At 37.8% G+C, this 25021-nt stretch overlaps 1 protein-coding gene across 2 annotated transcripts in view; it reads left to right on the top strand.

Moving 5' to 3' along the window:
• Positions 1–25021, top strand: part of ROCK1 (Rho associated coiled-coil containing protein kinase 1) — a 147982-nt gene that overhangs the window by 97839 nt on the left and 25122 nt on the right. Inside the window, exons 17-23 of one of the 2 annotated variants that reach the window (XM_047793875.1) lie at positions 6266–6372; positions 7812–7962; positions 10798–10958; positions 12610–12794; positions 14575–14644; positions 17793–17887; positions 22653–22818. In XM_047793875.1, coding sequence (XP_047649831.1) covers positions 6266–6372; positions 7812–7962; positions 10798–10958; positions 12610–12794; positions 14575–14644; positions 17793–17887; positions 22653–22818 — 935 coding nt within the window. The remainder of the gene's footprint in view (positions 1–6265; positions 6373–7811; positions 7963–10797; positions 10959–12609; positions 12795–14574; positions 14645–17792; positions 17888–22652; positions 22819–25021) is intronic. The other variant, XM_047793876.1, reaches the window with a different exon arrangement.

Here is a 25021-nt window from a genome sequence, read left to right as displayed (position 1 = left end):
ATAATACGTGACCTTTTGAGTCAGACTTCCTTCACTTTTATGATTCATCAATATTATAGCATATATCAGTACTTCATCATTTATGGCTGAGTAATCTTTTGTAGGTATGTACCATATTTGTTCAGCCATTCATCTGTTGATAGACATCTGAGTTGGCTTTTATGCGCGCGCGCGCGCACACACACACACACACACACACACACACACACACAGGCATGGAATTGCAGGCTCATGTGGTAATTTTGTGTTTATCTTTTGAGGAATTTCCAAACTGTTTTCCACAATAGCTGCATCATTTTATATTCCCACCAGCAATGTACAAGGGTTTTAATTTCTCCAACTTCTTGCTGATACATGGTAGTTAACTATTTTTGGTTACAACCACTCTAATGTATACGAAGTCCTGTCTCGTGGTGGTTTTGATTTTCATTTCCCTAATGACTAATGACGTTGAGCATCTTTTCTGTGCTTTTTTTGCCATTTGTGTATCCTCTTCAGAAACATGTCCTTTGTTTCAGAAACGTGTTCTTGTCCTTTGTCTATTTCTTAATTGAGTTTTCTATCTTTTTGTTTTTGACTTTTTTAATAGTCTGGATATTAGACCTTATCAAGTTTATGACTTGCTAATATTTAATCCCCTTCTGTAGTTTGTCTTTTCATTTTTCTTCATGTACAAAAGCTAATTTTGGTGAAGTCCAGTTACCTAATATATGTTGCTTATGCTACATATCATGTGCATACACTTATAAATAATGTGTTACATCTCATAATACATTGCCAAATCTATGATCATGAATTTTTCCCTGTGTCTTCTAAATATTACGTGGTTTTAGCCCTTTGTTCAGGTCTTTGACCTAATTAGAGTCAATTTTTAACTCAAAACAAATACATCTGGTAATAATATAGGGGTCCAATTTCATTCTTTTACATGTGGATATCTGTTTGTCCCAGTAACGTTTGTTGAAGAGACTTCTTCCCCCCATTGAATGGTGTTGGCATCCCTGTTGGAAATCTGTTGGCTATAGATACACAGTTTTCTTTCTAAATTCTCATTTCTATTCACTTGGTCTATACGTCTATCCTTATGCCAGTACCACACTATTTTGATCACTGTAGCCCTATATAACTAGTTCTAAAATTGGGAAGTTTGAGTTCTTCAGCTTTGTTGTTCTTCTTCAATACTGTTTTAACTGTTCAAGGTTCCAAGTAATTCCATATGAATTTGAGGATCTGATTTTCCATTTCTGCATGAAGGATATTTGGAATTTTTTTAAGTGTTTCTTTTCATTCATATATATGGTTGATTTACATTGTTCTATTTCTACTCTACAGCAGAGCGACCCAGTCATACATCTGTATACACTCTTTCTCATATTTTTATCGTGTTCCATCACAAGTGACTGGACATAGTTCCCTGTGCTAGACAGCAGGACTTCATTGCCTGTCCATTCTAAATTTAACAGTTTGCATCTATGAACCCCAAACTCCCAATCCATCCCACTCTCTCCCCTTCCCCCTTGGCAGCCACAAGTCTGATGTCCGTGTCTGTGAGTCTGTTTCTGTTCTGTAGATAGGTTCATCTGTGCAGTATTTTAGATTCCACATATAAGTGATATCATATGGTATCTGTCTTTCTGACTTGGTATAAAAATCTCTAGTTCCATCCATGTTGCTGCAAATGACATTATTTTGTTCTTTTTATGGGTGAGTAGTATTCCATTGTGTGTGTATGTGTATATATATATCACATCTTCTTAATCTATTCATCTGTCAATGGTTATTTGAGTTGTTTCCATGTCTTGGCTATTGTGACTAGTGCTGCAGTGAACATATGGGTGCACATGTCTTTTTTTTTTTTTTGCTGTTTCTTGGGCCGCTCCCGAGGCATATGGAGGTTCCCAGGCTAGGGGTCCAATCGGAGATGCAGCCACCGGCCTACGCCAGAGCCACAGTAACGCTGTATCCGAGCCGCGTCTGCAACCTACACCACAGCTCACGGCAACGCCGGATCGTTAACCCACTGAGCAAGGGCAGGGACCGAACCCGCAACCTCATGGTTCCTAGTCGGATTCGTTAACCACTGCGCCATGACGGGAACTCCTGCACATGTCTTTTTGAATGAAAGTTTTATCTGGAATTATGCCCAGGAGTGGGATTGCTGAATCATATGGTAGTTCTATATTTAGGTTTCTGAAGAACTGCCATACTTCTTCCATAGTGGTTGTACATTTACATTCCTACCAACAGTGCAGGAGAGTTCCCTTTTTCTCCACACCCTCTCCAGTATTTGTGAATTTTGATATGGATTGCATTGAAACTATAGGTTGCTTAGGGTAGTATTGCCATCTTAACATATTAAGTCTTCCAATCCATTACATAGAATATACTTTCATTTATTTTGATCTTTTTAAAACCAATTTCAGCTCCCATTGTGGTTAGTGGGTTAAGAACCCAAGGATGCAGGTTTGATCCCTGGTCTTGCTCAGTGGGTTAAAGATCCAGCATTGCTGCAAGCTGTGGTGTAGGTTGCAGATGTAGCTTAGATTTGGCATTGCTGTGGCTGTGTCATGGGCTGGCATCTGCGGCTCCAATTTGACCCCTAGCCTGGGAATCTCCATATGCTGTAGGTGTGGCTCTAAAAAAACCAAAAGAAAACATTTTTAATTAAAAAAATTAAATTCATTTCAGGTATTTTAGCTTAGTTTTGTTTCATTTTCAGTGTACAAGTCTTATGCCTCCATGGTTAAATTTTTCCTAGATATTTTGTTCTTTTAGATGCTCTAATAAATGGAATTGTGTTAGTTTTCCTTTTGTGTTGTCTATGAGTATGATGTTAGCTGTAGATATTACATGATACCCTGCTTTTGTATATTTTTAATGCAGTGTTATTTGGTGTGTTAAGGTTTAATGACTTCTGTATCTTCTTACTGGATTAGAATTGTATTACTATAAATGATATAGAATACATCTGACCATGACAATTTTTCATCTTAATATGTATTTTCATGATGTATCTTGCCCATTCATTTATTTTTAATTTTTATATGTAGTTGAAGTACCTCAAATTTAGTTTGTAGATTTCATATGTGGGGATTTTAACATACATAGATTTTTCAAAGTGAGGATTTTTGTTGTTGAAACTTAACATGTATGTACATGTTAAAATAAAATTTTAAATATGTACCTGGAAATTCTTTCAAAGCATAAACCTCCTGTGTAAAAAGAATCCAGATCATGAAACTGAGCATTACCAGCAGCTCAGAAGTTCTCTTGTACCTCCTCTTAGTCACTAACCCCTTTTTCTCCAAGTAATCACAGTGGTTGAGTCAGAGCTGCTGCTGCCGGCCTACACCACAGGCACAGCAACACCAGACCCTAGCTGCATCTGTGACCTACACTGCAGTTGACAGCAACACCAGATCCTTAACTCACTCAGCAAGGCCAGGGATCTGACATCCTCTTGGATTTTAGTCATATTCGTTACCGATGAGCCACAGCAGGAACTCCCTTGCCCATTTTTTTCATTGGATTGTTTGCCTTTTTCTTATTGGTTTTTATAAGTCCTAGCTGTTAGTCCTTCATCAAACGTATTTACCATAATCTTCTTCCACTTAATGATTGGCCTTTTTACTCTTAAATGCTGTCTTCCAATGAGAAGGAGGTCTTGCTTTTCTTATTTTTCATGTAGCACAGTTTTTTTTTGTTTGTTTGTTTGTTTTGTCTTTTTGCCATTTTCTTGGGCCGCTCCCTCGGCATATGGAGATTCCCAGGCTAGGGGTTGAATCGGAGCTGTAGCCACCAGCCTACACCAGAGCCACAGCAACGCGGGATCCGAGCCACATCTGCAACCTACACCACAGCTCACGGCAACACCAGATCCTTAACCCACTGAGCAAGGCCAGGGATCGAATCTTCAACCTGGTGGTTCCTAGTCAGACTCGTTAACTACTGAGCCACGACGGGAACTCCAGTTTGTTTTTTTTTTTTCTTTTATGATCACTGCTGTTTATTGTGGCCTGTCGAACACATTGATTAAATCCTGAAGACATTATTCCCTGTTTTTCTCAAGAATCTTTATTGTGATCCATTTAGCTTGATACCTGATATTTTGGTTCTTATCCCTTCCACTGTTTTTTTGTACATGAGGCTTCTTTGCTTTCATGTATCGCATAGACAAGTTATGACTTCTTCTTAGTGTGTTTTAGAAATACAGTAAATGAGGAAAATAAACTGTATTTAAGATATGTTTTATATAGTTACTCGGACACTAATGGATTCAAGCCATATGTGTTCATTACTTTGTCTTCTTGGGAGTTGGTTTATATAAGCCAACTGCATGAAAAATTCAGTATAATCTGAATTTACTATCTTTCTACAGATTTTTTAAAACCTATTATTTATTATAAATACCAGAAGAAGCATTTTTTTTAATTGCATGTTAAGAGTTCCCTTGTGGTGCAGCGGGTTAAAGAGCTGACAGTATTGCAGCAGCTTGGGTCGCTGCTGTGGCACAGGGTTCGATCCCTGGCCCAGGAACTTCCACATCCTGCGAGTGCAGCCAAAATAAATAAATAAATGTCACTTTAACATTTAAACACCTACATTTATTTGCTTTAACTCTCCATGCAAACACAACATACACTATATTTTTGCTCAGCCATTTGAAAGAAATTAGCAAGTGTTTCTTTCTCTGTATGAACATACTCCTTCATAAACAGAATGCCGTATTATCTGACCATGTTGTCTGTGTGTGTAAATAAAATTGTTTCATTTCTCTCTAGATCCTAGAACTAGCCTAGCAGACAATCATTATCAGGTGCCAAAGATTTATTATTAATTTGTTCATTAAAGAACTGCTTCAGAAATAATAAAATATGAGAGGCAGGTTGAGTGGCTTGAAGACTTTGGCAAGTACAGCAAATTAAACACTGAACTTTAAGAAGTACAAAATTTTTCCTGGTTCTTTAGAGAGCTTCATCCATTTCCCTGTCAAATCTTAGGCTACATTGAATCACAAAATCAGAAAATAGATTTTTATTTTTGAACTAGAAAATGTATTCATGTATGTTAGATTCTGCCTCTGCTAAATTTGACTGTATGTAGTACTTATGCATTAAAAATTGTAAAACCTGGGAGTTCCCATCGTGGTGCAGTGGAAAGAAATCCAACTAGGAACCATGAGATTTCAGGTTCAATCCCTGACCTTACTCAGTGGGTTAAGGATCCAGCATTGCCATGAGCTGTGGTGTAGGTCGTAGACTTGGCTCGGATCTGGCGTGGCTGTGGCTGTGGCATAGGCTGGCAGCTGTAGCTCTGATTTGACCCCTAGCCCAGGAAGTCCATATGCCATGAATGTGGCCCTAAAAAGACAAAAAAACAAAAAAATTGTAAAACCTGTAGTTCCCTGTGGTGTGAGGGGTTAAGGATCTGGTGGTGTCACTATACCTCAGGTCACTTCTGTGGTGCATGTTCACTCCCTGGCCTGGGAGCTTCCACGTGCAGCAGGCACAGCCCCTCCAAAAAACCTTGTAAAATCTAAAACATATCTTAATGTGGAGAGTTTCTAACTATGTGGGTTGCTACATACATGGCATGAGCCTCAGGTGGGTTAAGACTAAGCTTTGTTAGAGCACTTGAATTCCTTAAAACTTAGTTTCTTTAACAATGGAGGTTGGCTTCATTAAGTTTAATAGTAATTAAACACTTTTCGGAATGTCTGGCACATAAAAAGCACTTAAGAGTTTCCCTTGTGGCTCAAATGTAGCGAACCCAACTAGTATCCAGTGAGGAAACGGGTTCAATCCCTGGCCTCACTCAGTGGGTTAAGGAACAGGGACAGCTGTGGTGTAGGTCACAGACACAGCTCTGATCCCATGTTGCTGTGGCATAGGCAGGAAGCTGCAGCTTCAATTCGACCCCTGTAGCCTGAGAACTTCCGTATGCCACAGGTGCAGCCCTAAAAAGACAAAGAAACAACAACAACAAAAAACCACAGCACTTAAATACTGGCCTTAATAACATGGCAGAAAAGAGCACTCAGATATGATTTCTGGACCATTTGTAAAGTGAAGAATATGTACTAGATGGTCTCCAGCTAATTAATATCTTTATCACTGTATATTGTAATTATTGTTTATACTACCAAGAAAATACATAATAAATTTCTGTCAGGAGATTTAAAACTTTTTTATCTTAATTATCATGTTGGAAAAATAAAGATTTCCTTTAATGATTGTATGACTTGAACTTTCTTCTCACTTGGTAGCTCGAATTACATCTTTACAAGAGGAGGTGAAGCATCTCAAACATAATCTTGAAAGAGTGGAAGGAGAAAGAAAAGAGGCTCAAGACATGCTTAATCATTCAGAAAAGGTAAATGATTTAACATACCAACTATGAGATCACATTTACTGGTCATCATATATTATAAGGTGGTTTTATGAAGAGTATTCACTCTTAATCTTTATATATTTGCATTTCTAAAAGTTTTTATGGTTGGCTGGTATTTGGAGATCTACATGAGTCTTATTTTGGTCTTTTTATTGTGTTATTTGTTTATTCCCTTGAGGGGTATTAGATATCTGATACTATCTGATCATCACAGTTTGCTTTGGTTTGGAGGTGCCTCTTCATATAGAATTTTTTCCCCATATTTTTGTACATGGATAAGATGAAGATCCTGAACCTTGCTGGTTAGGAAGAAGGAAAATAAAAGATCGGTGTATAGTAGACCATGTGTACTTTTTCCATTTTGTTGTTAAGAGTTAGCAAAATAGGAGTTCCTCTTGTGGCGCAGTGGTTAATGAATCCAACTAGGAACCATGAGGTTGCTGGTTCGATCCCTGGCCTTGCTCAGTGGGTTAAGGACCCAGTGTTGGCATGAGCTGTGGTGTAGGTTGCAGACGCAGCTCAGATCCTGCATTGCTGTGGCTCTGGCGTAGGCCGGTGGCTATGGCTCCAATTAGACCCCTAGCCTGGGAACCTCCATATGCTGCAGGAGCGGCCCTAGAAAAGGGAAAAAAAAAAAGTTAGCAAAATAGTAGAGCATAAAGTAGTTGTCCTTTACGTGTAGAATTTTCTTAACAATTACAAATGCCGTTGGTTAGCCTTTGTTCCTACCTGGCTAAGACAATGATTAAATAGATAACATGCAGATTTAGTATACCTCCCTGAAATGTTGTAGGTTTTCTAGATCCTCAGGTAAATGATCAAAAATCCCACCATTTAACTGATCCTTTAGACATGTTTTATCACATTCAGATTAGCTTTTTGATGTCTAAGTCTGGTATAAATATGGAAATGGAATGAAAAATGAGGAGTAGAAGCACCCAAACAGGAATGGAATATATTTTGACTTATTCTTTTATCGGAGCAAGGTAAATTTAAATATAGATGCGAATATAAATAGAGGTGATTTAATTTTTTTAAGGTAACAAAATGTTTAAATGAACTGAAGAAATGTCCTGTTCATTTCTGATCCTCGCAATAAAACCTCCTCAACAAAACCCTGTCCTACCATGAGCCATGGCTAGTGATTCAGATGGAAAGAAGTGGAGGGGTAAAGAAAAGTGACATTTTGCTTTTAATTATATGTGCTTATTGTGACTTTTAAAGTAAGACAGTATAAATAGCGTGAAATACACAAGAAAGAATAAAATTATGTGCTGAATAAAAATATTTAAGTAAATATGGTATCACATTTCAGGCCAATGTGATTTATATGTTATCTCTTATGAGATATTAATGAATGTAAGGTTTAATGATGTGCCTTTTGTACAGCATATCTCATGACTCTCCTTCTCATTTTATAGGAAAAGAATAATTTAGAAATAGATTTAAATTATAAGCTTAAATCATTACAGCAGCGGTTAGAACAAGAGGTAAATGAACATAAAGTAACCAAAGCTCGTTTAACTGACAAACATCAATCTATTGAAGAAGCAAAGTCTGTTGCAATGTGTGGTAAGTGTCAGTTTTAATATTTTCTACGTGAATGGTTTTTAAATAATGCCAACCAAAAATTTATTTTGTTTAAAATTTCATTTTTATAGCAGTTCAAACTCTTAGAAATTGTAAACGAGGATCTGGGATAAGGGTGCTTTCCTTTTATTCTTTTTTGAGATCTTTCATTTTTAAAAATCATAGTTTCCCTTACTCTACTAGTTCCCTTACTCTACTACTCTCTACTTCCTATAAAAGTCAATGGATTCTCTTTTCTCATAGTTTTTCAGCCTGTTCCTTTATTTTCTTCAAGATCTAGTCTGGAATTCATTGTCTGTTAATTCACCTGTTTTCTTGCTTTGTACCCTCAACTCCTTCATTCCTTTGTATTTCCACTGTATTATACCTCTGAATACAACCCTAGATCAGACTAGCCAGCCACTTGCATCACTTCAGATAGTTCTTCAGATGGATGTTAGCCTAGTATATTGTCTCCAGCCTCAGCTGAGCTGTCTTTTTTATGTAAATCACTCATCATTTTCTTCTTCCAAACTTCTCTTTCTCTCCTTGCTTCCTATGGCATTTATCATTCGCTTTTAGGTGAACATTCTCCTGTTTTAAAAAATTGCGAAAGCAAAGATGTGAACTTCTCAGAAGCTAATTCTCTAACTTAGCCTGTCCTACCGCATTGCCCATCTTCATTATCTTCCCTCTCATCTTAGAGGAGGGTGATTCTCTTCCTGTCCTCACTAAGAGGTTCTAGCTGTACTCAGATCCAGTCTCTTATCTGAACTTATTATTTCTTTTTCTTTTCTTTCTTCTCAACCTTTTTTTCTCTACTGAATCTTTAGTTGTTGTAAACATGCACAAGTGTCTCCCATCTTAAAAACAAAATAAGACAAGCCTTATAGCAACCTGTGATCCTTACTGATTGCCACTCTTTTATTCCATCCTTTTATAACCAAATTTCTAAAAAGATGTCTTCCTTTCCTTCACTTCTACTCAATTTTTAACCTACTGTAACTTGGAAGTGTCATCTGGCACCTTAAATTCAGTTTATTTAAAGGAAAACTTGTGATCTTATGTGTCTTATCTGTTCTTACCCCTGTTCTTACTGTCTTGGTTAATGGCTATTTAGTTTTCTGAGCCCAGGTTTGTAATCCAACAAATATGCTTTGCCTCTTAGCCACCCTATGACTATTTAAAAAAAAAACTAGATTGGAAAACGCATTTAAAATGCCTCTGCATGGAAAGCTCAGTAAATGCAGATACTATCATGGTTATGGATAATGGTGGTGTTCAATATCCAGGAGCCCAAGCCAGAAATCTGGGAATTATTCAGAAAACTCCATTCTGATGGTTTCTATTTTGTCACCTAGAGGACAGTCTGAAAGTGAAAAAGCAGATTTATTAAGTTTGAATCCTGATGATGCAACTTAGGAGTTGCAAGATCCTAGAAAATTAACCTCCAGGGAGTTCCCTTCGTGGCTCAGTAGAAACGACCGACTAGCATCCATGAGGCAGGTTGGATCCCTGGCCTGCCTCTGGGTTAAGAATCCAGCATTGGCTGTGACTGTGGTGTAGGCCGGCGGTTACAGCTCCGATTGGACCCCTAGCCTGGGAACCTCCATATGCCTTGGGTGTGGCCCTTAAAAAAAAAAAAGAGAGAGAGAGAGAGAGAAAGAAAAGAAAATTAACCTCCAGAACCTTAGTTAACATATGTCGAAAAAGGAACCTTACGGGAGTTCCTGCTCAGATGCAGTTGGCTAAGGATCCAGCTTTGTTTCTGTGACAGTGCAGATTCGATACCCAGCCCGGCACAGAAGATTAAGGATCCAGCATAGCTTCAGCTGTGGTGTAGGACGCCACTATGGCTAGGATTCCGTCCCTGGCCCAGGAACTTCCATATGCCACAGGTGCTGCCATTAAAAAAACAAAACAAACAAACAAAAAACTGGAACCTCACTGTAGACTAGTATCTTCTGATAATGCTTAAATATTCTGTCATGGAATCTTATTTATCTGGATTTGCATAAATTAAAGTTTGGGAGTTCCCTGGTGGCTTAGCAGTTTAACGCTCCAACAGTGTCATTGCTGTCGTTCAGGTTTGTCCCCTGGCCCAAGAAGTCCTACATGCTGCAGGCGATGCCAAAAAAATAAAAGATAAAGTTAGTATCGCAGCCTTAAGCCTCCTGAAACTTTTCTGGAACAATGCTTAGGTATAAATCAGTAACCACAACCTAATTTTTTTACTTTTATCTGAACTACCTCCATTTTTCTCCTTAGATACTTTGCTTTTTTCCAGCTATACTTTCACCTTTTGATCTGAAGATGGCACTGAATAATCTTTCGTATCATTGGTCATGGGCTGGGTTTGGAGGATTAATTATATTTTTATGACTCTCTTCCTTTAGAGATCCCAATATACAAATAATTCATAATGTTAGAACTTCTGTAAAGAGTAGCTCTAAAAGATCCCAAGGCTAAAAGGATCTTTGGCACCAATGTGTCTTACACAGCCTATGAAAGTGAAAATTGGAGTTCCCGTCGTGGCGCAGTGGTTAACGAATCCCACTAGGAACCATGAGGTTGCAGGTTCGGTCCCTGCCCTTGCTCAGTGGGTTAACGATCCGGCGTTGCCGTGAGCTGTGGTGTAGGTTGCAGACGCAGCTCAGATCCTGCGTTGCTGTGGCTCTGGCGTAGGCCAATGGCTACAGCTCTGATTCGACCCCTAGCCTGGGAACCTCCATGTGCCGCAGGAGCGGCCCAAAGAAATAGCAAAAAGACCAAAAAAAAAAAAAGTGAAAAGTATTAAATTAGTCTTTCTTTAAATGTTTATAACTTTTTCTTTGACAGAGATGGAGAAAAAGCTTAAGGAAGAGAGAGAAGCTCGAGAGAAAGCTGAAAATAGGGTTGTTCAAATTGAGAAGCAGTGCTCCATGTTAGACGTTGATCTAAAACAATCTCAGCAGAAACTAGAGCATTTGACCGAAAATAAAGAAAGAATGGAGGATGAAGTAAGAAAAATAAGAACTAATTTTGTTCATCTTATGAAAGAGAAAATCATTGTTAATGACTGAAAATTACCTATGATTTAAACAACATGGTGGAGATTTGAATAAAACAACCATTTGTATATGTTCATTGCTGTGAAGTCACCATTAGATCCCTAGCTCCTAGAATTTTCATCTTCAAATAGTTATTGAACATTCACACCACAGGTTCTATACCATTTTGCACTGTGACAGTAGAACTGTATGGAAGTGTCACAGCCCCTCCCCTGAAGAAATTGACCATTTGTTTTTTAAGAAAACAGCCAAAAACAAAACCTTCTTTATTAAGAAGGTTAATCCTAATCCTAAAGAAGATCAATGCTTTTAGATTTCAAAAGAAATGTTAAACTGCAGAGTCTTGTCTGATTTAGGTTGATAGAAAACACAGGGTACACATTTATAAAGCAGTAAATAAGGAAATAAAGTGACATTATATCCTAGTGATTAGTATATGTACTTTAGAAATTGTAAGACTGAAAGTAATTAGTCCACATCTGTCAATTAGAGAAGACGACTAGACTAATGAGGAAAAAAGCCTTCACAAGGTAGGAATAGGACATCACTTATATTTTATAGGTTGAGTAAGACCTGAAAAGGCGGTAGTGTGAACGTCAGAAGCCTGCGTTGGTAGAGGAAACATTTTTTAAGTAAAGACAAAAGTGATCACTGCTGTGGTACGGGTTTAGTCCCTGGCCTGGGAACTTCTGTATACCACAAGTATGGCCCAAAAAAGAAAAATACATATGTACATATAACTTTTGACCATGTTATCCGCCTAGTTCTTTGCTAGGAGTTAGAATACTGAATAAGATAGCTGTGGTCTTGACATTTGCGGAACTTACTACCCAAAGGGAAAGACATACTAAAATGGTAACTTCTAGCATATGACATACTTAAAGAGGACATACCAGAGTGTTAGGACTAATCATGTCCAAGAGGTAAAGGTCTCACTAAGGGTATGACATTTAAGAGCTGAAGAAAGAATAAATGAAGGTAAGAAAGAATAAATGAAGGTAAGAAAGACCAGCACGTGCAGTAACTGTGCAGTAATGGAGAGTTTGTCATGGTTGAGGATCTGAGGAATACATTAGGATTCAGAGAATGGCCAGTGGTTGGACTAGCAAAGTAAACAGTAAATCGTAAAGCATTATAAACATAAGAATTTTTTTAAAAAAAGAATTTTAAGTTTTTCAGCCCTAACATCTAATAAGCAGTTGATAAGTATTCAAGTTGAGTTAAATATATACTCAATTTGTTTTGCAAACTTCAAAGGGTTATAGATTAGAGCATAAACATTTCTGAATGAACAGGTAAATTTAAATACCATTTAGGAATGTCCCCCCAAAAAGTTACCTACTCAAAAATTTCCTTACAGGTTAGAGTACAAAGAAACCAGATTTATTTTGACCCAAAATCTCATATCTGAAATTTGGGAATTAATTTGACCTAATGATAAATTTCTACAGTAATAAATGCAGAAACCAGAGGAGACTTTTTAGAATACTAATAGTCTTTTTGTATAAGGAATTATAATGTACTTGATTAGTATTCTTTACAGTAATGTCTAATAATTATTTAAGAGATTTATAATCACAATTATTTTTCTCATTCATAGGTTAAGAATCTAACCCTCCAACTGGAGCAGGAATCAAATAAGCGACTATTGTTACAAAATGAATTGAAGACTCAAGCATTTGAGTCAGACAATTTAAAAGGTTTACAAAAGCAGATGAAACAGGAAATAAATACATTATTGGAAGCAAAAAGATTATTAGAATTTGAGTTAGCTCAGCTTACAAAGTAAGTTTCAGAAATAACATTCATGATTTCTTTATATGTTCAGCATTCGCTTATGTGTTTGTTATTTTATGTGTGTATAGATTATGTGAACGAAGGACTTAGGGAAAAGTATTTAGAAAAAATTTAAAAATGTGTTTGCAAAGAAAGTTTGCAAGGAAATTGAGGTCTTGGAAGGACAGGTTTACTAAATAAATACAGGCCTTTAAAAGAGGGAAAACAGACATTATCAAGACTACTGACTTTAAGAGATCCCATCGTGGTGCAGTGGTTAACGAATCCGACTAGGAACCATGAGGTTACGGGTTCAATCCCTGGCCTTGCTCAGTGGGTTAAGGATCCGGTGTTGCCGCGAGCTGTGGTGTAGGTTGCAGGTGTGACTCGGATCCCACATTGCTGCACAGGCCAGTAGCAACAGCTCTGATTAAACCCCTGTCCTGGGAACCTCCGTATGCCAAGGGAGCGGCCCTAGAAAAGGCAAAAAGACCAAAAAAAAGAAAAAAAAGACCACTGACTTTACAACAAGTCTGTTTATGGTGGAAAAAATTTTTCTCATGATTTTCATATTCACAAAAGTCATGTCTCTTCATACCAGCATTAAGAAAGTCAAAAATAACCTTTTTATTAAGGATTTAGTACCTTATGGAAGGAATTGTTCAGGGTTTCTTTATTTAGAGACTAGAACTAGACTTGATGACCCTGAATTTGTTCGTTTTATTTTGTTTCTTTGATCCATCTCAAAATACAGAATGTCCTTTTCTTCTATTCTGAGATGTGATATGCCTGATTACTCAAAACAGAGACAAAGCAATACTTTGAGAATTTGTGTAAGGCCATGCTTCAGAAATTTAATATCGGAGTTGAGCATATTTTATGCATAATTATGTGATTTTATTTCCCCCAAATATATAACTTCATTTGTCAGCTTCATTTAAACACTATAACTCTTGAATAAAATTGTCAGTTTTGATGTTGTTGGTTTGTATTGGTAAAATTCTTTCCACCTTTTAGAGCCACTGTTTTTACCAGGTAATGTGTTTTAGTTTTATTCTCCCAAAATAATTTCTGTTCAGCATTCATCTGAGTACTTTTTGTCAATCATATGCTAAAAATAAAAGGTTATTACTACCTAGTATGAAGACCCAGCAGCTACATATGGAATTGTTCATCATTGAATAGCTGTCTTTGGGTTGTTTTTTTGAACCTGTTCCTCTCTGTGAGCAGTGTTTTCATGTATGTATTTACATGTACTCGCCTCTTTATCTGTGTTACTCCTCCTTTCAGTTGTTTTTAGTGCCTCCCTTCTTATTTTCTGAGTTTTCATTTCCACCCTACCCTTCTGCTTAATTGACCATAAAATATAGTACTGAATAATTCTCATTTACTAAATGTGTTAATTTTTAATTGTTTTCTTACTACGTAAGACATTTTAAATGGACCTCAGGAAAGCTTTTCTCTATAAAAATTTACCCCCAAAATCTTTTATTTTTGCATTTTGGTTTAACCTACAATTAATACGCTCCTGAAAGTGATCTTCAGTAGAAAAGGGTTCCTTTTTCTTTTCATAGTATCATTTTATAAGGAGCTTTTATAACATGGAACCAGACAATGTGGCCTAACCAAATATAACTAGTGTAATAATACTGTGTAATGAGGTATGATGTTTTTTTTAAACAGAAGTCATTTTAGTAAACTTTTTTTAATTTAGCAACTTTAAGAAACAAAGAATAATAGTCTACTGTAAATAGAAACATTTGTTTACTGTTTTCTCTTTTGTCTGAAGACAATACAGAGGAAATGAAGGGCAGATGCGGGAGCTACAAGATCAGCTTGAAGCAGAGCAATATTTCTCGGTGAGAATCATTTTTAACATATAGACTGTTTCAAAACTTGACTCAAAACAAAGTATTTAGGAGTTCGCGTCGTGGCGCAGTGATTAAGGAAGCCGACTAGGAACCATGAGGTTGCGGGTTCCGTCCCTGCCCTTGCTCAGTGGGTTAACGATCGGCGTTGCCTGAGCTGTGGTGTAGGTTGCAGACGCGGCTCAGGTCCCGAGTTGCTGTGGCTCTGGCGTAGGCTGGCAGCTACAGCTCCAATTCGACCCCTAGCCTGGGAACCCGACCCCTAGCCTGGGAACTTCCATATGCCGCGGGAGCGGCCCAAGAAATAGCAAAAAGACAAAAAAAAAAAAAAAAGCGTATTTAGATTTTTTATGTGAAATGTGATTCTTTTTCAAATGATTATAAAGTGGGTTTTTCCCCTTTCTTACCTCCAGTCTCTCCATTTAATTTCTGAATCTATTTTCATGTTTAAGTTGACATGACTGTTTTTGCAAGTATTTCCAGAATTCCTTTCAAACTGGAGCTACATTTAAGACTTTGTTGGAGTTCTCTGTGGTCTAGAGGGGTAAGGATCCATTGTTATCACTGCTGTGGCACCGGTTTGATCCCTGGCCCAGGAACTTCTGCATGTCATGGGTGTGACCCCCCCAAAAAAAAAAAAAAAAACTTTTTAAGGGCTCTATCTGGTAGCAAACTCTAGTGGTTTCAAGTGCCAGTATTATCATGTGTGGTTCATGCATGAACATTACAGTGGCCTACATACATACATCTATAAGCATAACTACATATAGTTTAGGTATAACTAATGTTTAAAAAGCTTTTCCTCCTTTACCTCTGTGTGCACTTTATGCGTGTTAAACTTTTTCTCCATAAAAATCACTTTTTTGTTTAATGCAGGCCAAGTTGTTTTCACTACTACTGTTGATCAAAATTTATGGCTAATGATTTGAGGCTTTGTTGAAACCTTTGAATTTTTGTTTATTTCTTTTGGTTGCCAAGCTTGTGGCATGCCATGTCAACTTAATGTATACCTAGCTGCCCCATTACTGTTAGATGGCAGCCACCTTTCTTGTGAGCTTTATGCATTGTAATCAAATGCATGGAGTTTGAGTTGCACTGGTAAACATGCCTTAGAAACCAAGTGTGAGCATTATTGGAAATAATGATTTCCCCAGATTTCTGGACACTATTAAAACTCTACAGAATTTAACGCAATTAAGAGCTTCATGCTCTGCTCTTTCTGCTTATCTCCTAATAAACATGGTGACTTTCTATTTTTGGATATTTCTTCTTGGCTTATTGTACTGTCAGTGGAACATGTTTAAAACCTTTTTTTTTTACATTCAAGATTGTTGAAAAAAACCTTTTCTTGAGTGTAAATTAACCCTAATTATTGAAAGTGTGTGGTACTGACTTAAAAGTGGTCTATAATATCATGTACATCTTCTTGCCTTTAGGATTCCACAGAACAATCATTCATTGCCTTCATATTTTGAGATGGATGTCAAATGACTTGTGGTTCCTATGGATTCTTGATTTTTGCTTCTGTAAAAACAATATGAAATATTACCCTGTCTTTAGTTAGGATTTATTCCATTGCTTGTGAAAAACTAGGTTAGATGCTGTTAAATTTGATAAGCTATTATAAACCAAATTTAAGGTTTTCTTTAGTGTAGGCTCTCAAATCTGATTTTTTTTAATCTCCTCATTAATTACTCATAAAATTCAGGAATTGAAGTCAGAGAAAAGAGAATCTGATTCCTAAAGGCAAAATGGATTATTTCATTTTAGAAATTGTAAACATTTAAACTACATAAATTAGACATCATTCTTCATTTGCATTCCCATAGAAATGTATTTTTTTCCCTAGAGAAGTGCTATTTCTTAGATAATTAAATGTAGAGTATAAAAGTAGTTCTCCACAGCTATTTGCTGGACCTTACTATTTTTTTTTTCCTTGTCTTTTAAACTAAAAAGGGTAGTTTAAAAAAAATGCATAGACTTTAGAATTGGGGAGTTCCCATTGTGGCTCAGCAGTAAGAACCTGACTAGTATCCATGAGGACGCAGGTTCAGCCCTTGGCCTCACTCAGTGAGTTAAGGATCCAGTGTTGCCATGAGGTGTGATATAGATTGCAGACTCAGCTTGGATCTGGTGCAGCTCTAGCTGTGGTATAGACCGGAGGCTACAGCTCCGATTTGACTTCCATATGCCACAGTTGCAGCCCTAAAAAAAAGCAAAAAAGATTTTTTTAAAAAAATGGAATGGGAAGTTTACTCTAACTTCAGCACCTAACAGTGAATTAAATATTTGTTGATGGAATTGACAAAAAAGGTAGTGAATTTTATAAGAATCAGTGTTGTGTAATAAGTTAACAGAACACTTGATAAATCTTGTTTATAGGTATTTCTTCTACCTCTCCTAACCTCCCACTTCATCACCCAAAAGAGAAGTGATTTCTCTAACGTTGTGCACTTCAAGAATTGAACTACCTTTGAATAAGTTATGCTTGCTAGGTTTTTTTTATAATGTTTTTCCCAAATCAATGTAGTATTTAATAAACCTTTGGGGTATAATTTCTGTGTAATAAATTGTACCCATTTTGAGTCGTTGGTAAGTTTTGACAAGGGTGTATACTGTGTGACTGCCACCACAATCAACATATAAAACCTTTACTTCGCCATTAAAAAGTTCCCTCCTGGCCTTCCTTCTTCTCCACCCAGCTGTATCTGCAGGCAGCCATTGATGTACTTTCTGTCCTGTTGATTATTTTCACCTGTTCCACAATTTCTTCTCCGTGGAATCATGTACCTACTCTTTAGCACCTGGTTGCTTTCACACAGCTTAACCTTTTTTAGATTTATCATGTTGTATATATCAGTAGTTCATTCCTTTTTGTTGTGGAGGAGTATGAGTACATCAGTTTTAAAAATTCATCTGTTGATAGATATCTGGGTTTTTTTTCTGGTTTGGAGTTATTGTGAATAAAGCTGCAATGAAAATTCATATATAAGACTTTGTATGGATATATATTTGTATTCGTTTGGGGTAAATACTTGGTACTGGAATTGTTGGCTCATGTGTTAACTTTATAATAAACTATCAAACTGGTTTTTAACCCACCACAAACACTTAATTTTTCTTATCACTTGTTTTGCAGACACTTTATAAAACCCAGGTAAAGGAACTTAAGGAAGAAATTGAAGAAAAAAACAGAGAAAATTTAAAGAAAATACAGGAACTGCAAAATGAAAAGTATGTCCAGTTTACTTTAGAATAAGTATCAGTACTGTAGCAAAGCATCTTAAAGTTTTAAGATATGGAGTAGATGTGCCATTATTCTCATGGCAGTGGAATAGTAAATCTTATTGGGCTAATTGAGAACAAATCAAACCAGATTTAGATTAAAATTTCCCTTTATGGTGAAGAAATAAATTGATGCAAGTCATTATTTTATATTAGGTAAAGGTATTTAAGGTCTTCCCCTTAATATTATAATGCAGGTTAATTTCTTTTCTTTTGTGTGTGTGCGTGTGTGTGTGTGTGTGTGTGTGTGTGTGTGTGTGTTTTAGGGCCGCACCCACGGCATATGGAAGTTCCCAGGCTAGGGGTCAAATTGGAGCTCTAGCTGCCAGCCTGCACCACAGCCACAGCAATGCCAGATCCTTAACCCACTGAACGAGGCCAGGGATCGCTCATGGATGCTAGTCGGGTTTGTTAACCTCTGACCCACAGTAGGAACTCCTAATGCAGGTTCATTTCCATTGCATCTGTGCTTTTCACCTTATGAGGAGGTAATCTTATAAAGCTATGTAAGTCTAACAACTGCTCATAGCTAGTGTCAGAACAGACAGCTTTAACTTTTATGGTTGAAGTAAACAAATATATAATTTACCTGTACACTTTTATGAATTACATGACAAATATCATTATAACCACCACCCATGAACAAAACCTTGCTATCTAGCTCAGAAGCCCACTCTCTCCCGGCTCCTGCTATGGCCTTGTCCCTGCCCAACACTAGAGTAATTACTATCCTGACATTTTTTGTCTTTTTTTCTTTTTATAATCACACCTATGGTATATGGAAGTTCCTGGGCTAAAGGTCAAGTCAAGAGCTGCATATGCAGGCCTACACCACAGCCACAGCAACACCAGATCCAAACCACATCTGCAGCCTATGCCACAGCTTGCCACATACCGGATTCTTAACCCACTGAGCAAGGCCAGAGACTGAACCCACATTTTCATGGACACTATGTCCAGTTCTTAATGCGCTGAGCCACAGTGGGAACTCCAAGACATTTATTTATTGACGGAACTAAATCATTTGTCCTGTATAGTTTTCCTCAGTTATGATTTTGCCGATTTTATTTTTTTAGTTAGTTGAACATTTTCATTGCCCTTCTGTGTTTCTTGCAAATCAATGGTTAAATCTAGAGTTGCACTGTCCAGTATGGTAGCCACTAGTCACCTGTAGCCATTTAAATTTAAACTTTAGTTAGTAAAATGAATGAAGGAGTTCCCATTGTAGCTCAGCAGAAATGAACCCGACTAGTATCCATGAGGTTGCAGGTTTGATCCCTGGCCTCGCTCAGTGAGTTAAGGATCTGGTGTTGCTGTGAGCTACCATATAGGTCACAACTACAGCTCGAATCTGGTGTTGCTGTGGTTGTGGTGTAGGCCGGCAGCTGCAGCTCTGATTTGACTCCTGGCCTGGGAACTTCCTTAAAAAAAAAAAAAAAGTAGGGAGTTCCCGTTGTGGCGCAGTGGTTAACAAATCCGACTAGGAACCATGAGGTTGCAGGTTCGGTCCCTGCCCTTGCTCAGTGGGTTAACGATCCGGCGTTGCCTTGAGCTGTGGTGTAGGTTGCAGACGCTGCTTGGATCCCGCGTTGCTGTGGCTCTGGCATAGGCCAGTGGCTACAGCTCCGATTCGACCCCTAGCCTGGGAACCTCCATATGCCGTGGGAACGGCCCAAGAAATAGCAAAAAGACCAAAAAAAAAAAAAAAAAGATAAATATATTGATCCCCACTATTAGGCTGTGTACTGTGCTTTGTGTCAGTGATAAAATTATTAATATGTTATGTTTCTTACATTTAAGTGCTTCAGAATCTAGTCAGTAAACAATTAAGGTAGGTGGGTTTGAGAACATGCTATTGGAACATATTGAAGGGATAGATCCTTCATTTTACCATACGGGATTCAGGTAACATTCCCCAGATGACAACTAAGGAGAGTAGAATTAGCCAATGAAAGCACTGAGTCCTGGATTTCCTGTTGTGGTGCAGCAGAAGCAAATCCAACTAGGAACCATGAGGTTGCGGGTTCTATCCCTGGCCTTGCTCAGAGGGTTAAGGATCTGGCGTTGCTGTGTCCTGTGGTATAGTTCAAAGATGCAACTCAGATCCTGCATTGCTGGGGCTGTGGTCCAGGCCAGCAGCTGTAGCTCTGATTCAGCCCCTAGCAAATGCCATGGGTGCGGCCCTAAAAAAGCAAGCAAGAAAGAAAGCACTGAGTCCTAACCAGTAGACCACCAGGGAATTCCCTGGAAACTTATTTTTGTTGCCATTCTCTATTGTATATCCACAACACCTAGATCAGGGCCTCACTGATTAATGTAGATGGACAAAATTTACATGAATTTATCCAAACAGCTCCTCAATCCCATCCTTTTCTGCCTACTTAATAACAACTCCAATAATTCTCTCTCATCTTTGCTACATCATTTTTTTTCCTTTCTGTAGCCATTCCCATTATTGTCTAAGCATACAGGTAAACATCTCCTTAAAAGGTAACCAACCTCCTTTTCTTTAACTGCATATCCACTTCTAGGTAGCATCCTGGCTTTTGGGCTTCCTTTTGTAGCACATTTCCTTGAAATGTGACATAATGTTTATCATCAGGTACTCTTCTCCCATTTTCTCTCAAGCTCACTCAAGACTTCTGCCTTCCTACTCTACCAAAATAACCTTTCTCAAGGTCACCAGTGACTTCCTCATACTTAAAAACTGTAGTCAGTTCTCAGCTTTAATTTTATTTAATAGCAGCAGTTGACATAATTGATTATGTCAGAATCTCTTGATAAAATTTCTTCACTTGGCTTCTGTGATATCGAACTCTCTTTTCCTCTTATTACACTTGGTAACGTTCCCCATCCTTTTTTGCTCTTTTGTCCTTTTCCATCTCTGAGACTGTTAAAGTTTGGAGGGCCCAAGGGATCACTCCGCGCTTGTTCTCATACAGCCTCATGGCTTTAAATTGCATCAGTGTACAAGTATGTTCTCCCCTGAATTTCAGATTTGTAAACCCAGCTGTCTGTCTGATATCTCCACTTGAGTGTTTAATAAGCCATCTTATATGTAACATGTGCAGAAAAAATGCCTTGTTCCCCCACCTTGCCATCCTGCTTCTCCATATTTTTCCTGTCAGTATTATTCTCTTATTCCTAGTTGCTTAAATCCAAAACTTGGAATCATCCTGGATTTTTCTTATACTCTACATGCAATCTGTCAATAAATACTAGCTATAACTAAAAAAATATATTCAGACTCTGATCACTTCTCACCACTTTTATCATTTACCAACTTGATCCAAACTGCCATCATCTCCAATCTTGATTATTTCACTTGCCTCCTAACTGGTATCCTTGCTTCTGTCATTGTTCTCCTACTAGTCTTATCTTCATCAACAGCCAGGATGATCTTTTAAAAGTAGAATAAAAACAGAATACTCAGTAAAAGCCAAAATCCCTGTATTGTTTTAAAAAGCCTTGCAATATTGTTTTCTTGCCCAGCACCCCATCTCTCACTCTTCCTTCAGAACATTTAGGCATTTGTTACTAGATGTTTCCTCTACCTAAAACTATTCCCAGATACATACATTGGCTCGCTCTTTTATTTCCTTTATGTATTTTCTTAGTTGTCAGCTTAGCAGAGAGGCCTCCTTGATCACCTCTATAAAATAGTAACCACACTCTATAAAATATTAACCACCCTCACAGCTTCTTCTACCTTTCCTTTCATTGTTGTTCTCTGTGGCATACATTGTTCATTTCTTTAAATTGTCTCACTCCAGTAATGTATGCTTTCTGAGAGCAAGGAGTTTGTTAGCGCTGTATACCTTAATTCCTAGAACAGTGTTTGGCACATAGGAACATTCAAATAAATATTTGTTGGACAAATGAATGAATATTATTACCATTATTTTTAGTTACTTTATGCTTGAGACAGAAAATTTTATTTGTAATACTCCCTTAGTAGAAAATAGGTGGAAGTGATTCATTCATTTAGTAAACATTTATTTTATTGAGCACCTACTGTGTATAGAGGTTGCAGTCATGCAAGATCACTTATTGAAGACAGGTTCTTTGGGGAGTACAGGCATACTGGTGTGATCTGGTTGTGCTCTGAATGTCAGTTCTGAAAAGCTTTAAAGTATAATTCCCAAGGAGCACTCGTAGAATAGTTTATAGTAGTTTGCCAATCTGTTTACAAGTCTTCATAATTTCCTTGAATTTCAGAGCTGGAAGGAACCTCAGAAATAATGTAGTTTAATTCTATCATTCTAAATATTTGATTAAATTGAGCCCCAGGAAGTATAAGGAACTTGCCCAATGTTCTACCCAATTAGAACAGGGTAAGGGCTCAGGTCTGGCCTCTTGATTTGCTAGCCAAAGACTTACTCAAAGGTAGGTGCAATGCTACCTTTTATTCCTGATCCCAGGAAGTTCCTTTTCAGGAGTATACTGCTTGCCATTGTTTTATTAACCTCTTCTTAGTTAAGCAGAATAGCAGGTACAAGATTAAAGTGTCCTTTATTTTTTTTTTTAGTTTTTCTAAGTGTGAGAGATTAAATTCATTACTGTTACAGAATGTTTGTAATGGATGCAAAGTTTATTTTAAGCAGGAGAATATTTAATTCTTTTTATTATTTAAATATAATTGTGTTTTTAAGCATAATAAGTTAAAAAGATGAACTGAGTTTGTTTATATTCATTTCTCTTTTAAATCTATTAGAGAAACTCTTGCAACTCAGTTGGATCTAGCAGAAACAAAAGCTGAGTCTGAGCAGTTAGCTCGAGGACTTCTGGAAGAACAGTATTTTGAATTGACTCAAGAAAGCAAGAAAGCTGCTTCAAGAAATAGGCAAGAGATTACGGATAAAGATCACATAGTTAGTCGGGTAAGTGTGATAAGTTATGTGATTAAAATTAATTTAAATCAGGTCACATTTTAAAGTGTTTGGGTAAGTGTTTGTGCATGACTATTTACTTATACATGGTCAGCTTGTACTTATATATGAAATAGTTTATACAATCCAAAACAACTGTTAATGATTGAAGTTCTTCCTTTTTTTTTTTTTTTTTGTCTTTTTAGCGCCACACCCACAGCACATGAAAGTTCCCAGGCTAGGGGTCAAATCAGAGCTGCAGCTCCTGGCCTACACCACAGCCATAGCAATGCCAGATCTGAGCCATGTCTGCAACGTACACCACAGCTCACGGCAGTGCCGGATCCTTGACCCACTGAGTGAGGCTAGGGATTGAACCTGCGTCCTCATGATTAGCAGTCAGATTCGCTTCCACTGAGCCACCACAGGAACTCCTGAAGTTCTTAGTCAGTGTATTAGATCTTTTTCTCTTTCTAGATCTTAATATATTTTATGTGAAGAAATACTTAGCTTAAATCCATTTGCTTTATTATATTAATAAATTGCAGCTGATTTTTTGGCCAGAAACCATTTTGGGATGAACAATTCTTCGTAGGTATCTACAAATCCGTTATAGAAAAGCCATTACCTATTTCTGAAATTTATACTGGCATATAAATTACGGTGCTGGAAAGGAGAATTGCAGAGATTTTTCTTCTTGGTGATTAAGCCACCATCAAGTGCTCTGGTATAAGCAGATCTGGGTTCAAATTCCAGCTTTGCGCCTAAGAAATTACTTGGTCTTGGCAGTTTGCTTTAACTTTTCCAAGTATCAGATTTTTTATCTATAAAATAGAAATTATACCTATTGATACCTATTCCACAGGATTTTTTAAAAAAAATTTTTGGTCCGTTTCCACAGCATGTGGAAGTTCCTGGGCCAGGGACCAAACCCAGGCCACAGCAATGACCCAATCCACCGTAGTGACAACACTGGATCCTTAACCCACTGTTCTACAAAGGAACTCCTTCCACAGGATTCTTAGGAAGATTAAATGAAATAATATAAATAGAATGCTGAATATATAGTATGAAAGTAATTATTTGGAGGACAGAGAGAACAAAAAGTGCTCATTGAACTGAGAAGATATCTTGAGACTGAAAAACAAGTTAGGCAGCTCTGTATAATCAATGGATCAGTTCACTTATTATAGGGTAACTTACGGAGTGGGATCCCACAGACAACAATCAGGAAGCATCATTTTACAGCTGGACTAACAGCATATGGAAGCTCCCAGGCTAGGGGTCAAATCAAAGCTGCATCTGCCAGCCAGTACCACAGCTTATGGCAACACCAGATCCTTAACCCACTGAGCGAGGCTAGGGATCAAACCCATGTCCATATGGACACTATGTCAGGTTCTTAACCCTCTGAGCCACAATGAAAACTCGTGGGGACAATTTTATAGTTAACCTTGGGTATGGGGGAGTAAGTATTTAAAAACGACAGGAAGTGCATTATGGGGAGTTCACATCGTGGCTCAGCGGGAATGAATCTGACTAGCATCCATGAGGACACAGGTTCGATCTCTGGCCTTGCTCAGTGGGTTAAGGATCTGGCATTGCCGTGAGCTGTAGAGTAGGTCTCAGATGCAGCTCAGACCTGGCGTGGCTGTGGCTTTGGCATGGGCCTGTGGCTAAAGCTCCAATTCTACCCCTAGCCTGGGAACCTCCATATGCCATGGGTGCGACCTTAAAAAGACAAAAAAAAAAAAAAAAGATTTGTGGGAATTCCTGTTTTGGCTTAAGGGAATTGCTGGCATCTTGGGAGCACTCTGGGATATAGGTTCAATCCCTGGCCCAGCACAGTGGGTTAAGGATCTGGCATTGCTGCAGATGCAGCTTAGATCACAGCTACAGCTCAGATCTGATCCCTGGCCTGGGAATTCCATGTGCCTCAGGGCAGCCAAAAAGAAAATAAAGATAATAAAAGAAAAAAAATTTATGAATGGGTAACTAATCTCACAGGTACCAGGAACACATCAGCAAAGGTCTTCATCATTATTTGAGGACCACCAGAGCATGGAGGCCACCTGGTCCTAACGATTATTAAAGAATATTAACTACAAAGCTCTTAGTGTCAAAGAAATGATTTTATTGCACAGTATAGTCCTGCATAGTGTTGGAGAAGTACAGAAGGAACTGTGTGGGTCCACGATGGTGTCATTTATGCTAA

The sequence above is a fragment of the Phacochoerus africanus genome, chromosome 8, assembly GCF_016906955.1.
Source record: "Phacochoerus africanus isolate WHEZ1 chromosome 8, ROS_Pafr_v1, whole genome shotgun sequence".
NCBI lineage: Eukaryota > Metazoa > Chordata > Mammalia > Artiodactyla > Suidae > Phacochoerus > Phacochoerus africanus.
The sequence above is the reverse complement of the archived record's forward strand: the minus strand, read 5'-3'. Positions and strand labels throughout refer to the sequence as shown.